Raw genomic sequence first — 16,629 nt, forward strand, 5'->3', positions numbered from 1 at the left:
GTCAAGTTCCTTCCGCGTGCAGAAACATGATTTCCGGTGGGGTGGAAATAGTCACCTTCAGAATAAAAGCTAAGAGCAAACTGCATGGGTGGCATATTGTTCTAAACACGAATGTACACTGTAGAGTTAGTGCAACTATTAAAGGTGACTATGATGAAGAGAAACCCGTGTTTACTTTTGGGTGAAATATCACTTCAGGAATACTATAGCATGTAAATGTCGGTGCAGGTAATGTGACTTTTGGAGTAAAAGTGTGTTTCTAGACATAAACAGCAGACACATGTGGACCAGATTGGGAATGTGAATCATGTCTAGCTACATAAGAAATAACTAGGTCCACCTAGTCACATTAAATCTATTTTCTTTATCATTTAGGTTTACAATTGCCCTTATATCCTCTCTCTCTCTTTCACTTTCTAATTTCCCCTTTCAACGCCTATAATAATATGTGTATGTACAGTAGGGTGTCTGCGGACAATAACCTTATTCCTGTCGCATTTATAATAACCAACTTGCTGCAAATGACATATTGCCATTTCAATTTCACACAAACCCTACAGTTCACCATCCTTGATCAGGGTTTTTCAAAGACAAAACTTGGACAAAATAGTCCCTTACGTTTATGTTCGTCTTCAAATAAAACTAATGTTGGTCTTCAATTTGATTACACACACACACACACACACACACACACACACACACACACACACACACACACACACACACACACACACACACACACACACACACACACACACACACACACACACACACACACACACACACACACACACACACACACACACACACACACACACACACACACACACACACACACACACACACACAGTAATATCAGTTACGCTAAGCTCTAGCAGGCAGTTGTGCAGTAACTCCTCATCAGGGTGTTAGCCCGGCTCCAGCTGGAGACTAACAGGTGAGACTGATGTTAGTTATCTGCTCACGCTAAGATAGAGGTGAGATTTTACCAATACAAGTCAAGAGAGACAAGTTCACTGTGTGTGTGTGTTTGTGTGTGTGTGTGTGTGTGTGTGTGTGTGTGTGTGTGTGTGTGTGTGTGTGTGTGTGTGTGTGTGTGTGTGTGTGTGTGTGTGTGTGTGTGTGTGTGTGTGTGTGTGTGTGTTTGTGTGTGTGTGGGGGGGGTCTTCTTCCAGAGCTGCAAATGAACTTGAGCGTCTGACCTCATTTCAGATATGAAGCTGAAGATTCATTTATAGCTGCTCACAAGCAGATGGACAGGCAGGCAGATGGACGGACGATATTTGTCCTAAAGTGGGTATTTTAAACTTGGTGAAGCATATGGTAGTGGTCACAAAGGGTTGGCCTCCCTTTAATTTCAGCATCATTCCAAGTACAGAAGTATAAAAGAAAATGTAAAAGCAATTTGTAACCACTAAGATATCATCGTATATCCCGTTAATTACATACACCGAGACATCTTTTCAAAGCTAATTTAGGAGGAAATCACCGACGCATATAAACAAAGTTAGTAGAATAAACTAAATGTAGATTTCGGAAGGTTCCTTTCCACTCGTCTGAAAGAAGACATTATATAGAAGCAATATAGCACAAAATCTCGAAGTTGACCAGTGAATGAAGAGCATCTTTTTCCCTGCAGTGTCTCGCCTCAAATGTAAGTCATGAGAGGAATTATGATAGTATGATGTACAGAAAATAAAACCCTGCTGAGTCTTTTTCTTTGCAAAAGCAGATGGCTTGCTTTGAGACCCATCACATAATCGACCTCCCCGTTCCTGGAAGCCAGTAGGCTGCTAGCTGTCAGGGAAAATCACCATAACGCTGTTGTCAGTCTGGCCGATCAGCGAGCCTGATGGAAGTGAAGTCCTGTTAGGGCAACGGCAGCCTCTAATACAGCACTGCCATGTAGGCCACATCCCTTCCCCTTGCATGTCCCCTGTACTTGACATTTGATGTTTTCTGTAGCTGTGTGTCCTTCTGAAGGCCTGGGGTCAGTTGTGGCTCTTGGATACCTGATGTCACTCTTCCGCATGGTTTGGCAGCAAGCACTGACAGTGCAATGTTTGTCAAACGCGGCTGAGAAAAGGGGGGAAGGATCACCACGTTTAAGTCTAAAATAACATCTTTTCTATGCACTGCAAGTCCTGGATGACAGAACGTTGTATTTATGGAAGCCTCAAATTCTGTATTTGTGTCGAGGCTTTTCAAGTGTACTCATAGTGACATCTGAAGGAAAAATATTTGTCCTCCCCGCCTATCCACTTTGCTTTCATGCATTCAAAATACAGCTTTGAAGAAATATGTTGAAGGAGAGTTTTCCTCCCAGTATTTACTGAAGTCTAAGACTAAAAGGTGCGTTCTCCTGCAGATGTGAGGGCCATGCATAATGTCCCAGTTAGCATATCTTTTCGTATGGAAATGACAGCTCATTAAAGGTATAAAGTGAAGGTTCACCACCTCTGAAGCCCTCTCTCAGACTCTTCAGAGGTGTTGGGCTGTGATAGGGACCCTCTACACGGCTCTTCAAAGGATGATGACATGTCAGGGATTGAAAAGAAAGGCCAAGGGTTGAGCAGAGAGGTGCGGGACATTTTCTGTGAAGGGCCGGGCATTTTCTCAAGTATCACCGTGCTCTCAACTTGCTTATGGGGTGTTTGTTAGATGTGATGTGCATGTGAATTTATCTGCTGAAATACAAACATTCCAGCAGGTATCACAGAAGGGTGTTATTTTAGTTAAATCTTTGATTTATCCCGATTAACACTCTGCAGGAGATACATCCGCCACTGGATGGCGCACAAGTATCTTTATTGGGCTCGTGGAAACGCTTGTTTAAGTCTCAAATTAGTAACATATAGGCCACCATGCATGCTGAATGTGCCATGCAACAGCTGCGTTAAGCGCTGCAACCCCCTTCATTTCAGATTACTCAGGGATTGACATGAGAAACTCACAGCATATAAATGACAGACATATGAGAGGCAGTGATCTATGAAGTCCCCAGGGGCCCCGGGCTCACTACATCGAACTGATTAATATGTAAACAAAGCCATAAGTCCACGCATGTGCTCTTAATAGCAGGATTGTAGAGAGGAGTCCTGTTGCAGTGGCTACACACAAAGAATGGGCGTGAGTTGTCCCTCGAAAGGGAGCCCAGAGACTCTTGCTGTTTTAGCACCAGCGATCTGAGCGCTCACTTCACAGTCTGCGAGAGGCAGCGCGCATTACAGCGGTATGGATAGCACAGGTAGGTCGTGATTTACCTTTCTCCACAGAAATGCCTGCAAAGTGCTTGTTTCACCATAAAGTGCGAGGGGAAAGGGGTGGCTTTAACATTATTTTCCTTGGACATGGTGAGCAAGTGTTGCCTTTAGTTACAGTAGGACAATTAGTTGATTTGATAATTAAGGGACAAATGAAAGATGGGCATTTTTAGATACGGTGTTTCCTGGCAGCGACTGTCTTTCATTTTACGCACGATTGCCGTTTTTACGCACAAAGAAAATACTAAAATTTAAAGTCTAAACTATGCGAAATGTTTTTCCCACTGCTGTCTGATACAAGCATTCTGGATTTGTGTCTTAAATCATCAGGATTTACAACAACAGTTGTCTGAATACTCTCCCAAAATCAACTAAGACGCCCAGGAGGGAGGGGAGTCACAGCCCGAGCGCGTCTGTGTCAGAGGCTTTTTGAGAGAGTGAGGGAGCATCACAGCTAGAGAAAGAGAGAGAGAGGGAAGAGAACTCTGGACCAGGTGATCGAGTACTAACAAACCTCCAAGGGGCTGCCGGGTTGTATCAGTGTGCACGGGATCAGCGGACCGACCATGGTGCCCGCACGCTGCCCGGGACCCTGTGCCTCCCTGGCACTAGTCCTCCTCTTGGGATCCGGCGTGGCTTTCTGCCTCGGCCAGAACGACACGGAGCCCATCGTGCTGGAAGGGAAGTGTCTCGTGGTGTGCGACTCGAACCCCTCTTCGGACGGAGGGGTCACCTCCTCACTTGGCATATCAGTCCGCTCCGCTGGTGCAAAGGTGGCTTTCTCTGCGGTGCGTGGAACCAACCACGAGCCGTCAGATATGAGCAACACGTCTATGACCATCTACTTTGACCAGGTCAGATGTTCATTGAATTTATCACTCACATAATTCCAGCAAAAGTCGAAAGATAAATCAGTTACGTTAGCTCCATTACCATTTTTATTTATTTATCTCCAGCATGTTTTCGCCGTAGGCGAGCAGGACCTGTTAAAGGTTATGTTTCATTGATTTCCTATCACTGCTCACGTTCTGTGTGATCTGAGCCCTGAGTAGCCTATCTCTAACCTTAAGAGCATAATCCTGTTTTGCTTTGAAAATGATTCATTGGATGCTGTGCGTAATTGGCGCGATCCAGAGACGCGCTGTCAAAGGGAATGGTAGGCTAATCCATGCAGGATCATTGATCACAGTCGAGGCCTCGGCTGCATTGACAGGTGCTTTGTGTTGCCTTTTCTCGGATGTTCCACTTAGCTGTCACGGCTCAGGTCTTTGGACAGCAGCCTCTTTTACGCATCAAATTTGGAACCATCCCAAAGTGCAGCCTTAAGACATTTGGCACGCCAGAATCAGACTGCCTCTCCTTAAAGTCACAAAAAAACAAACAAAAAAGATTGCTATAAATCCAGCTGCTGTGTTAAATGAAGCATGCAGATGGTTACATAAATACATATCTCATGTCATGCCCTTCTTGGTCACAGGTTTTAGTGAACATCGGCAACCATTTCGATCTCAAAGCAAGTGTGTTCCTGGCTCCGAGGAGGGGGATCTATAGTTTCAGCTTTCACGTGGTGAAGGTGTACAACAGACAAACCATACAGGTGAGCACTCATGAAACAAATAGTCTGTGTTTGGCCTCTGATAGACCCTGAGACTAAAGTGCCCCCTCTCTCGCAGGTCAACCTGATGCAGAATGATTATCCGGTTATATCAGCCTTCGCCGGGGACCAGGACGTGACGAGAGAGGCGGCCAGTAACGGAGTACTGCTGATGGTGGAGCGCGAGGACCGGGTCTCTCTGAAGCTGGAGCGGGGCACCTTAATGGGCGGATGGAAATACTCCACCTTCTCAGGCTTTTTAGTCTTTCCTCTATAATCTAATCGGCGATGATCCACGTCGCACGGGACTCTGCTTAGGTTGAGGAAACAAAAAGAAAAAACGAACAAAAAAAATGACATGCCATTTATTTTCAACTTAAACAACTGTCAGCCAAGGAAGCCGACCAGTATCTGTATACCTACACTCGTCCACTATCTAGTCAAATATGAACGTTTCCTTGGAGTTTCATGTATTCAAATCCATCAGTCAACTTTTACTCGATCTGGATGATTTATCGTGATGATGATGATCGGCCACTGCTTGTCCGGAATGTGGATTTTTTTTTTTCCTTGCTTGGAAAACAAAACTTTGCCAACAGACAAACGGGTGGGCAAAACGGACAAGGGAGAAGATGGAGAGTGGACAGGCCAACTGTGTTATGCTCTATTTCATGTTTGTATAGCCTTAAAGAATATATGGTTTCCGTCCAAGTGCAGTATATGGAATTATGGACAACAGAAGAAGTGCTTTCACGCCCAAGGCATTTTTTTTGCACGAATGGAAGTTTTTACTTTATGTTTTTGTGCTGTCAATGGTGTTGCGTTTGGATGCTGAACATATTGAAAATAAGCCAAATGTAGGCCGCCGACGAGTTTATTAAAAAGAGAAAAAAAAGGCGACATATTTCAGCCTCCGGAGACGACTTAGAGCCCTTTTACTAAAGAACAATTATATGATTTATAAAGTACATATTCACATTATTGTGTGTTCTACATTTCGGAATCTGCGTAGCTTTGACTGATTTAATGTTCAGTGACGTTGCTCACCAAATGTACATTGTGGAAATAATAGAAGAATCCCTAAATGTCCCGCTTAATAAAATATATTGTATTGTATAGGCTCGCGCATTTATCGATTTTATTTCACATGATTTTGCATTTATAGGAAGGAAGGGGATTATTTTTTAGGGAGTTTGGTGAGTCTCGCTGGATTAAAGGCCTCAGCAGTGTCTCTGTCCGAGGTGCTGAAAGACTCGGTTGGACTCGCTGTTCCAAAAGACTCAGCAGCACTTACGACACACGACTTCTTCATAAGGAAAAACATCGTATAGAGATGGAACATCAGGAGAGAATGTGATTTCTGGCATTAAGTACTAAAAGTAATCGCCATTACGCATCGCACCACAGTTTGAAATTACCGATAAATGCTTCCTTTTTATATACCAACAACCCAAAACTGAATGACAAATTCTCTTCACAGAGGTTTGATGCTGGAATGATAAAGAGTGTGTCCCGATGATATCAGGTCGATGGTGTAGTTTTACAGAGCGGTTAGAGTCCCATCTCTGTGGTGTAAAGTGTTTTTTGGGGACCATCTTGTTTACAAATCGATGTTTTTGGATGAGTCTGCCCTTACACACATACATAACACCACCTCCTTCTCTCCCTCCCTCCCTCCCTCTCACCAACCCACACACACACACACAAACTAAATTCAAGGCCCATCTGAATCTGAATCAAAGCAAAGTACTGACTTGATTTGATTAATACAAAAATATTTCCTTAAATGAAAAATTCAGCTCACATTCAAAGAGAGACATGTTGATACAGAGAAAGTAACCTATAATAATATATTGTATTTAACTGCCCTCAATTAGGAGTCTAAAAGTCTATAAAAAAGCCATATTTGTCGAACATACGCCCAAGTGAAAACCAAACGGGACTCATGCTGGTTTTTACTAAGCACGGCGATGAGGTGAATCCAGGTGAACAGTTTTCATCCTTTATTGATCGCGTCTTGGTGAAATCTGTACCGGTTGCAGATGAGTTTTGGATCAATCTGGGTGTGGACTGAGCCAAAGCAAAAGCTCTGCTGCAGCTCAATATCAGAAAGCAGTCCCTGCTGTTCTGCACGATGAAGGAAGTTGCAGTGAAGTTGTCTTTTAATTTTACAGGTCATAGTGTAGCTGATGGGTCAAACGTCTACTTAGCATTTCACCTCTTCTTTAATTGCTGTGAAGGTTTTCTGTTGCATGTTGCAGTGTTGAGTCTATAGACACACATTTAAACCTAAGGACGTTGGGCTTTTGGTGTGCTTGCAAACAGCTATTATGAAACAGGTGCATCTGCATTACCTTTCATGCACACAGAGGAGGATACGCTGCAGTAATGTTGGTCTGGTTTAAAAACAGTGTCTTCTTTACCAAAATCAAACAAAAAACGCTTAAAGAATTTTGGTTGTGCAGCTTCAAATATATTTTCTTTAGTGACTAAACCAAGAAATTCAAACAGGAAGTCGTTGTGTAGAAACAATATGACCATTTAAAACCAAGCCAGCGTGCAATTGGCAGAGAAAACATTTAGTTTGTGAGGAATGGAGACAATCTGCCAGAAGAGCCTTACTGCAACACTTAATGATAATCCTTACACATGCAACCGCTGCACTGTGTCGAACACAGAACAAGAAACCTATTGTTGTTCTTTAAGAAGGAAAAACAACAGCTGATGAGCCTGGGAAACATTTGCATTTTTAATTAATGGCTTCATACATGTGAGCATCTGGAAACCTGAGATTGCATGATTGCTTCTCTACGTGGCTATGTGCTTTTTTATGTATGTACACACACCTTCATCCTGTGTGTAACAGAGCACAGCTGAGAACAAAGAGGAGGACCTGCTGATGCCAGCAACAGGAAGCACAGAGCTGCACAAACTGCCAGAGACTCAGAGCCGGTTGGAGAGTGTGTTCAATTGGCCTATAAAGTGCTAATGGTGCCCATGCTGGAAGGAAAAGTTTGTTTCCAAATGATCTCCTCTTAGATAATTAAAATAGCCGTCCGAGCAAAAGAGAAGTGGAAACAAAAACACTTTGGTATTCTAATAAATCTGATTTGAAATACAACCAAGAGGACATTATTAGAGTGTGAGATGTTCTTTGAGCTCTGTGTTTAATCTAGAACGAGTTTTCGGAGCTATCCAAATGTGGGTAATTTAATTCTCAAGATGTCCTCGGCCCAACAGGGACTGTTTGTTTGTAGCTTGAACATATAGTCCCTCATGTTTGAAGCTATGTGGCTGCGAGTCTACCCAAAAGAACAATCAGTCTTTTTTGAGGAAGCACAGACGGAGTGTAACTGCTCTGTGTCGGCCACACGCAGATACTCACTTGTCGACGGCATTAAAACGCCCTGAACTCATTTGGCCTTTTTGGGAGCGTCCTCTGTCCTTTTCTTCCTAAAGATTGTCCTTGTGATTCACACCCTTTGAGGATTCGTCCTTTAAATTGTATGACTCCAGGACACAGCACAGGCAGTACCAGATCACAGGCCGGCCCCTCGCAGCAGGGAGGGGGGTACAGCGGGAGGGGCTGTATGCATTGGGAACTAAATTATGTAACACACTCATCAGACGGATGTCATCTCTGGTCCTCACGCAGAATGTCAGTTATTCATTAATGAGGTTGTTTTAACACACACACACACACACACACACACACACACACACACACACACACACACACACACACACACACACACACACACACACACACACACACACACACACACACACACACACACACACACACACACACACACACACACACACACACACACACACACACACACACACACACACACACACACACACACACACACACACACACACACACACACACACACAGTGTAATTCCGGCTCATTCAGCCCTGAACAAAGTGGCTCCTATTTGGAAACATCTAAACATGTCTTCAATTCGCTGCACAGAGGAAACATTAAACCCATTTCAGCAATAGGACTGTTTTGGTGTTGGCTTAGACAGCTTTGACATTCATTTCAGCAGCAACTGTGGTCTCTGAACATTTAATTGTGTCGTCTTTGCTTATCTTCAGTGGGCGATTTGTTCAGTTTTAACAGGGAGGATAGTTGGCAGGTACAGTGTCATCTTTCCTCTGGTGTCTTTTTACACTTTAAGAGAAACAAATGTGCAAACAAGCTCAGTGCCATCCTCCTCTCCCTCCTCGCATCAGAACAAACACTTATCTTTCGTGAATGACAAAGTCCTTTGATCGGTATTACGCAAAATATTTGCATTCTGTTCTAATAGTTTATTAATAATTCTGCTTTTCGTGGGATAAGCAAATGTGTGAAAAGGTTTCCACTCTTCATCCGCCCTGACATAATGCACCGTTTGAGCCCAGTTGCTATGCACATTGTTCATTTAGCTTCACACATTTATTCTCCTCACACAACCAAGACGTTATGCAGGCTCAGATAAATCTACATTTCTGAGTTTGTTTTTTAATATTGATCATTTTGTATGTAGCAGTGGTGTGGATTCCAATCACATGACATGGATTCAAGTCTCGACGAAATCAAAACAACTCGCATCTCAAGTTGGATTTTAACACAAACGACTCGTGACTTAATGCCATCCACAAGGCCTACAATCTACAATCTCTATTTCAAAAGCGAATCAATTAACATTAGAGCTTCTATTTCCCAGCAAGTCGACACTCAGATACAGGACCAGTTGGGAAAAAAGATACCGAAGATACTTTTGTAGGGTTCAACAACTATGGTCAACAAATACATAATTGCAGTGTGTAATGTGAAAGGTCTATATCGGTAAAGAGCTCATTGGGAATTGTTGAAGTCCTTGAATGAAATGCAAAGACTTGTGATTTCTCTGTGACTTGCATAGAAAGACTTCTCTGGTAGGCAGTATGAATAAATTGGCATGGTCGCCTTGAAACACCTCCTCACTTCTTTACAGAATCCACAATTATGAGGGTTGCATTGACCTCGACTACAGACCTTATTTTTATCTAAAGCATTGAGAATCTCTCCTCTTTAGACCCAACATTTACTCCCGAGATCAAGGGAACATGTTGTGACTGCTGCACACAGAGACCTTTAGAAAGAGCTTCCTGATCCATCTTCAATCCAGAGGAGTCACTCTGCTTTAGTCTCTCACTGTTCACTTCACTGGGGTCAGCTGGACTAATGAAGCCAAGTTTTATCCATATTTATGCTAAGGTTTTCTCTCCATCTCCAAAATCTTTTCAGTGTGGATTGTATCATTCAGCCAAAGGAAAGAGAGAGCCTCACAAGAGTTTCAACCTTTGCTTTTGATTGCAGACGAGTTAAATACATTGGTATGCATGAGAGGAAAAGACCCTCAGAGAAGGTGTTTCTTTCTCCAAACTCTCAGTCTCTCTCAGTCCTTGTCCCCGTTATGGTTGAAATTGCCTTAAGTGCAATTGTGTGTGTGAATAAGCCTTTCACTGCATTATTTTTATTCAAGCTGTTCCCGGGCTAACCTACAGGCGCTTCCTTTTGCTTCTGAAATGACGCTTAGGGGCCTGCTCCATGCAATACCTAATGTGGCTTCTAGTTAAAAGGAAATGCATACTGAATGTCAGGATTTATTACCACTTTTAATGGTCCAGACCTCTTTAAAACCCTTTTCCATAGGCTTCATTCCAAATGGGCCGTGCTAATTTCACAGAGCATTGTAAAGGCGGCATTTTGTCTGCAAGGCATGGACACATTAAACCACCTGTGCCCTCTTCAGGGTGATATTTCTGCTCCTCATCACAAGACTAGGCCATATCTTTGAGTGAAATTACACCTCAGTCTTTGTTGCTTCAGCTGAGGTAGAGCGGTGACCTAGCTCATTTGCACTTGAATGGAACGACGGTGATGCAAACGGAAAAAACACAGAGAGGATAACATGTGGCGGTGGCTTGTTAATAATGCATTTGTTTGCCAAACAAATAAATAGACGCACAACACAGACAAACATCAGTCACAGAACCGCTTCTGTGAGCAGGCCCATCCCTGAAGAAAAGGTGGGGGGGAGACGGAAAGTCTGTTTATTCCTTCTGCCACTGCCTGCAATATCCATACTGCTGAAACACGCTATTCCCCAAAGAAAACACAACCTCGTCCGAGCCCACCCCTCAGCACCCCCCGCCTCACACAGACAGTAAGAGGAAGCTCAAATGAACAACTCCTTGATACATCATCCGTCTGCACATTAGATTCAGGCACAGCCAGCCTGGGAGGGAGAGCATCTAACCAGTTTAACTACATTCATTAGAATGGGGGAAACTGTGCCTCAGCACAACCAGCACAGGAAGAAGACAACACACACACACACACACACACACACACACACACACACACACACACACTGGGACACACACACCAGGAAATACACATGCACGGCAGCAGCAATAAGACTATTTTTACAGGTGTAGGTGTGGATTCTGGGTATGGTAATTTTATAGATCGTTTGGAAGGGATATGACACTGGGTTTAATAAGGTTACATGTCATGCCACAGGAACCAGAAATAGACAATCACCACACACAGTCGAGAAACCAGTATATGGTATACTGCTAATGGAAATACATAACTCAATATTTGAGGTATTTTTCTATTTGTTTTTCTGAGCAGGTGGGACCAGAGAGGACCATGAAACCAGGCGTCACGTGTAAGTCCTTTCTTTATGTGCATGGATCTTTGTAAGCTTGTGCCTCTGCAAATATAAATGTAGCAGAATATACAATAAAAAAAGGATGCAAAATAAAAAGCATCCTACCTTAACGTTATCCCTGTGTACCTCAAAGGTTGAAGCAACATTATTTGACTAATTCACTTACTGTTAACACCTTTTTAATCTTGTTAATGCTACACTGATTTGCACATCTGTTCTGGCACCACTTAGTGTAGTACATCTCTTGGGAGAAGTGCATAAAGCTTCCCTCTTTTAAGTTGATGTTGGTTGAACTGGATTCACAGGATAAATGTTTTCCAGTAATTGATGGTGTTTCCTGAAGGACAGACCTTTACTTCATGCTAAAGTAATGCTAACCGCTAGCCTTGTCGCTGTTTTTCTATCTTGCTATGTGTTGTGATGATAGCTTTTGAGCTATTTTAGCAAAGTTTCCAACAGCTTTTGGCATTTATAAGAACAACAAATGCACTTTTCAGATGGAAACCGTCCTTAAAACAGCAGCAGTGTATGAGCGACTTGCACTCTGTCACCATAGAGATGCTTGAACACAAAAACAGAGTCCTACTTTATGTTGCTTTAATGCAGTTTAATCTAAGAGTTTCCACAGCTCTGTGAAATACTCAAACTAAACTACATGAAAGCCGTCTTTCTGCACTGTTGCTCTGCACTGACAGACGTGAGCTGTTTACTTATAACTTGCTTTTATAAATAGACCGTAGATTGCACGCTATGAAGAAAACAAAGGGCTTCACTTTAATGTAACACAAGGTGCAGCGATAATAAGCATCTAGGGGATTAGAGTTAAAACAGTATGAGGTCATATTAATTTTATCCCCTCGGATGGTTTTTTTTTTATGTCACAGGAAGTGTTTTAGTGAGAACTTTGCCCAACATAAAATATGGCGCAAATTTATGCAAAGAGGCAAGTTATTATTCCCACGACACAGGAGGTGTTCATCATCACAAGCCACATTTAGGTCAGTCTGTCTGAAGAAGCGTGCTCCTGTTATAGTGAGTGATTCTCAGTACAGAAACTACCCGCTGGATATAGAGGTGTAGCAAAATATGTGGGTGTTAAAAATCATTGAAGTGTCATCTCTGTGAATATAATGGTTAAAAAGAGGTTGAAAGTTTGCAAAACAAACAAAAAACCCTAAACTGTCCATGCTACTCTACACAGTGTGTACTACCATCGTCATAGTAAACCCTTTTATGACTTAATTAATAATATATCAAAGTATTCAACCATTTTAGATCAACGGGAAATAATGCAACATGTCTATAATAATCAGTTTCATGTGTATATCAGTATGTAGTGTCTCTACTGTGACATGTCTCAATGCCTTAAAGCTCTTTATGTTTCTCATACTGCTGCAGCTCCTCTTTTCACCCTCTGTCTGAAACCAGAGCCCAGTCTGCTCTGATTGGTTAGCTGGCTCTGTTGTGATTATCCAACCACTTAGAGATGTCCTGCCCCTTAGCGTATCACGTACAACATGTTGGGGTGCTACCCAATAGAAGTGTGAGTGCCACTATGTTCAATGTCCAATGGAGGCGTTTAAGGCAGGGGTGAATTTTAGGCTTTGCAGACCATTTACATGCATGAAAATATACAGGTTAAACAAAGCCCCTAAAACCCCCAAAAAGGCCTTTTTTAAACATCACATTCTCATTATTAAAAAGCAAACAGTCTCCCTACAATACAACAGCTGAGTCAAACATATAGAGTTATATATCAGGAGAGATGGCAGCTGAGATTACATCGTGCCGTCAGGTCAGCAGGCGACAACGTTTCAACAATCTGCTGTGGTGACTGAACCAAGCGGGCTGCACAATCCTGCAGAATTATTCCTCACATACTAACAAGACAGAGCAGATACTGTATCGCTATGAAATACAGGTGCTGCTCAAAGTCCTCCCCCAAACTCCCCCTTCCTCTCATCATGCACTGCAACACACCTGCACTGAAGATACAGTAAAACACATCTTAGCTTGACGACCGCCCCAGGTATCATTATTTCCCTCTTTAATAAGCCGCTCTCCTGGACTCCTGTTAGTAATGACACACACAGCCTCGCATTGCTGCGGGAGAATTGTTTTTGGACACATGCAGTGCCACCTACATGTGGTTTTTACACCCGTTATAACACAAGGGATTTTCTACAAAACTTTACAGACGTGGAAACCTATAACCATGCACAGGAACTCATTAAAATACAGTGCTTTTGTCATGTGGAGAATCATTTATTGGGTATTTTAGGTCCTGACACCAGCGCTATCATCAGAGGTGTTGTAAGAGAGATGGGAAGGATTTAAGCAGCCTGTATTTCTCCATAAAATGTTTTACAGGTAGCATTTCAAGAGGTGTCATATCTTTTCACGGGAACTAGATCTAGTCGTTCTTTTCATGCACCTTTTAAGAACTCCTATATTGACAAATTGCAGGTCAGATCAATGCGACCACAGGAGAGGAAATAAAAGCCTGCATGTCAAGCGTGTCTTATAATAAACATACGGAAGGAGAGGCTTGGTGGAGGGATTGGATTGAGCTCCTCTGAGTTTCTCCACAGCCCGAGGCTCCATCGGGGACCTTGAAGAGTGCTACAGGCATGTTTAAGGGCAGAAAAAAAGAGAGCGCGGTCTTTGGATAGGCTGGAGAGGCTCTGCATTCTGTCCTCCGCAGTGAGGATGGAAATTCATCTCGCTGTCGATAATCACCTTCGTTTTCCCCCAACTGACATGAGAAGCTCAGGAAGGGAATGGGAAAGGAAGGTCATTTCTTTTTAGTAGCCCTGAGAGCTCGATGAAAAAAAAGCTCATGCAGATGGACGACAAAACAAGCGAGATGAGGAAAAACATCTTCACCAGGCTGACGGCAAGTATGGAACTTAACCAAAGGTGCAGCACGTACAGAAACGCTGTGCAAATTCAGACCAAATATAGGAACACTTCAGCAGTGTTGGATGGAGGATTAAGAAAGATGCATGCTATGTTTGAACTTTTTATGCTAAGCTAACTGCTACTGACTTCAACTACATGATTAACACATGAGGGGGGTGCAGATCTTCTCATTTAGATCTTTGCAAGAAATTGAAAAGCAAAAGCATGTCAATATGCATTTACTTTACAATCTTGCAGTGTTTAAACTGAAGCTCTGACCTTCTGTGCAGAAAATGCATAACCTCAATGAGTGCTTCTTTTCTGAACTGATATGTTGTTGTGTGATCACAGTTTTCTCCTCTCTTGGCCCGTGAATTAACTTGTGTCTACTCTGTGTGCTCCATGGCAGACAGGAAGTGCCTCTTGTAGGAGTCTGGCACGTGCGTTGGCTCAAAAGCCTGTTTAAAGATGCATTCAAGCCAATCCACTTTGGGGAGGACCTTGTGTGGGATCAGGGCCTGCATGCTGATGAGCCCCGCTCAGGTGTTGCCAGAGGCGCCGTGATAATGGATGGAGCATGCAGAATCATTCCAGGAGCAGCAGTGGCTCGAGAGGAGGAGGGAGTAACACAATACACCCTTCACCACACACAGATAGCTCACTATTGGCAACGCAGTGACATCATACTCCAAGGTGTAAGGTCAGAGCTGCTTCTCCGTCCAGGAAATTAAGCTCAGCCGTCACCACTGACCCCCAGGAAGCTCCACACACACTGCTCTCTATAACCAAGTCCATGCTGAGTTCCACCATTTTAAACACTTGAATATTCAGTTTCTTGAGTAAAAACTTGATTCCGAATGATTTAAAGTCATTCAGGATTACATGACAGCAGTGCTTAGGAGATCCGCTTGCTTTGAGGTGAGATTTGCCCGATCACAGTCCCTCCCCATCCACTCTGCCCCACTTCTCGAGCAGTCCCCATCTGGTTTGACAATCTGTTTTGATGGAAATCAGTTGTGTGTCCTCCCCCCCCCCCCCCCCCTCCTCCTCCTCCTCCCCTCCTCCTCTCTCATCTCCACTCTGTGCTCTTGCAGTTTTTACTTGAAGTTTCCCTGCGATCACGGCTCAGACTCTTCACATGAAACTTGATCACAGCGTCTCCGCGCAGCGCTCGCCTGCCCTGGAGAATAAGGCCCCGTACAACAGCGTCTCTCAGATTTCACCTAAAAAACAGCATTATTGGGTTCGGGTCTCTGTGCCACTGCAGAGAGAGGCTTTTTCACCATCTGTTAGTCTTAAAAATATGGATCTTTAACTCAAGCTTTTGTATCTGTCTTTTGCAATGGTCTTGTGGATCTTTATAGGAGCTGGATGTTGTGTGGTGTTTAATCTTTGAATGTATTTTTTCTCTAAATTAAGACTGGATAAAGAGGCCCTACTACACTTTTTGTGGTGTTAGCTTTCCTGTAGTGTGTTATATTGTTTTAGGGCATGGGCAATGCCCAATGGGCTTCAAAGGCTAAAATCCCTCGCCCCCTGCCTGACACACCTCAATTGGACCCCTATGTTTACTTCCTGAACATATAGTGACTTCTATTGGCTGGCGCTCCAACACACAGTACATGATAGGCTAAGGGGCGGGACATCTTCAAGTTGTTGAGCAATCACAACAGAGCCAGCCCGCAAGCCAATCAGAGCAGATTGGGCTGAAAAGAGGCAGTATGAGAGAAATAAAGAGCTTTTTGAACATTAAAGCATGAAAATAGAGACAGTAAATAGTGCAGAATATGTCCTCTTTAAGTAATTGACAAGTAAGCTCCTTAAAAGATGGACTTTTTGAATCTTGAGCATTTACATCTATGCTTAAGCTAAAACTACTAAATGTAACACGTGTTTATTGCTCCTCATAATCCAATTCCATTTACTTTTTAGTAGGATTTAACACCAAATGTTTTGGGTGCATTTGCTTGTGTTTTCTAACCTTATACACTGTGTTAAATTTCAGCTTGCAGGAAAGTTTTATCCGCTCTGCATACCTTTGGATGTCAGTGTTGAAAGAGTAAACACAGTTAAGAGAGTCAGCAAGAAAACAAGAAGGGGAGTCGACTCCCCCTCACCCCCCCCCCCCCCTCCCCCTCCCTTGTCTATCTCTA

General features: G+C 43.1%; 1 protein-coding gene across 1 annotated transcript; it reads left to right on the plus strand.

Moving 5' to 3' along the window:
• Positions 1–2,992: 2,992 nt before the first annotated feature.
• On the plus strand, positions 2,993–5,966 carry cbln2b (cerebellin 2b precursor). Its single transcript, XM_063912855.1, has 4 exons — positions 2,993–3,247; positions 3,594–4,117; positions 4,741–4,860; positions 4,937–5,966. Exons 2-4 carry the CDS (start codon positions 3,830–3,832, stop codon positions 5,132–5,134), a joined length of 606 nt encoding a protein of 201 aa, XP_063768925.1. The 5' UTR covers positions 2,993–3,247; positions 3,594–3,829; the 3' UTR covers positions 5,135–5,966.
• Positions 5,967–16,629: the final 10,663 nt, after the last annotated feature.

Source organism: Eleginops maclovinus, chromosome 21 (assembly GCF_036324505.1).
Source record: "Eleginops maclovinus isolate JMC-PN-2008 ecotype Puerto Natales chromosome 21, JC_Emac_rtc_rv5, whole genome shotgun sequence".
NCBI lineage: Eukaryota > Metazoa > Chordata > Actinopteri > Perciformes > Eleginopidae > Eleginops > Eleginops maclovinus.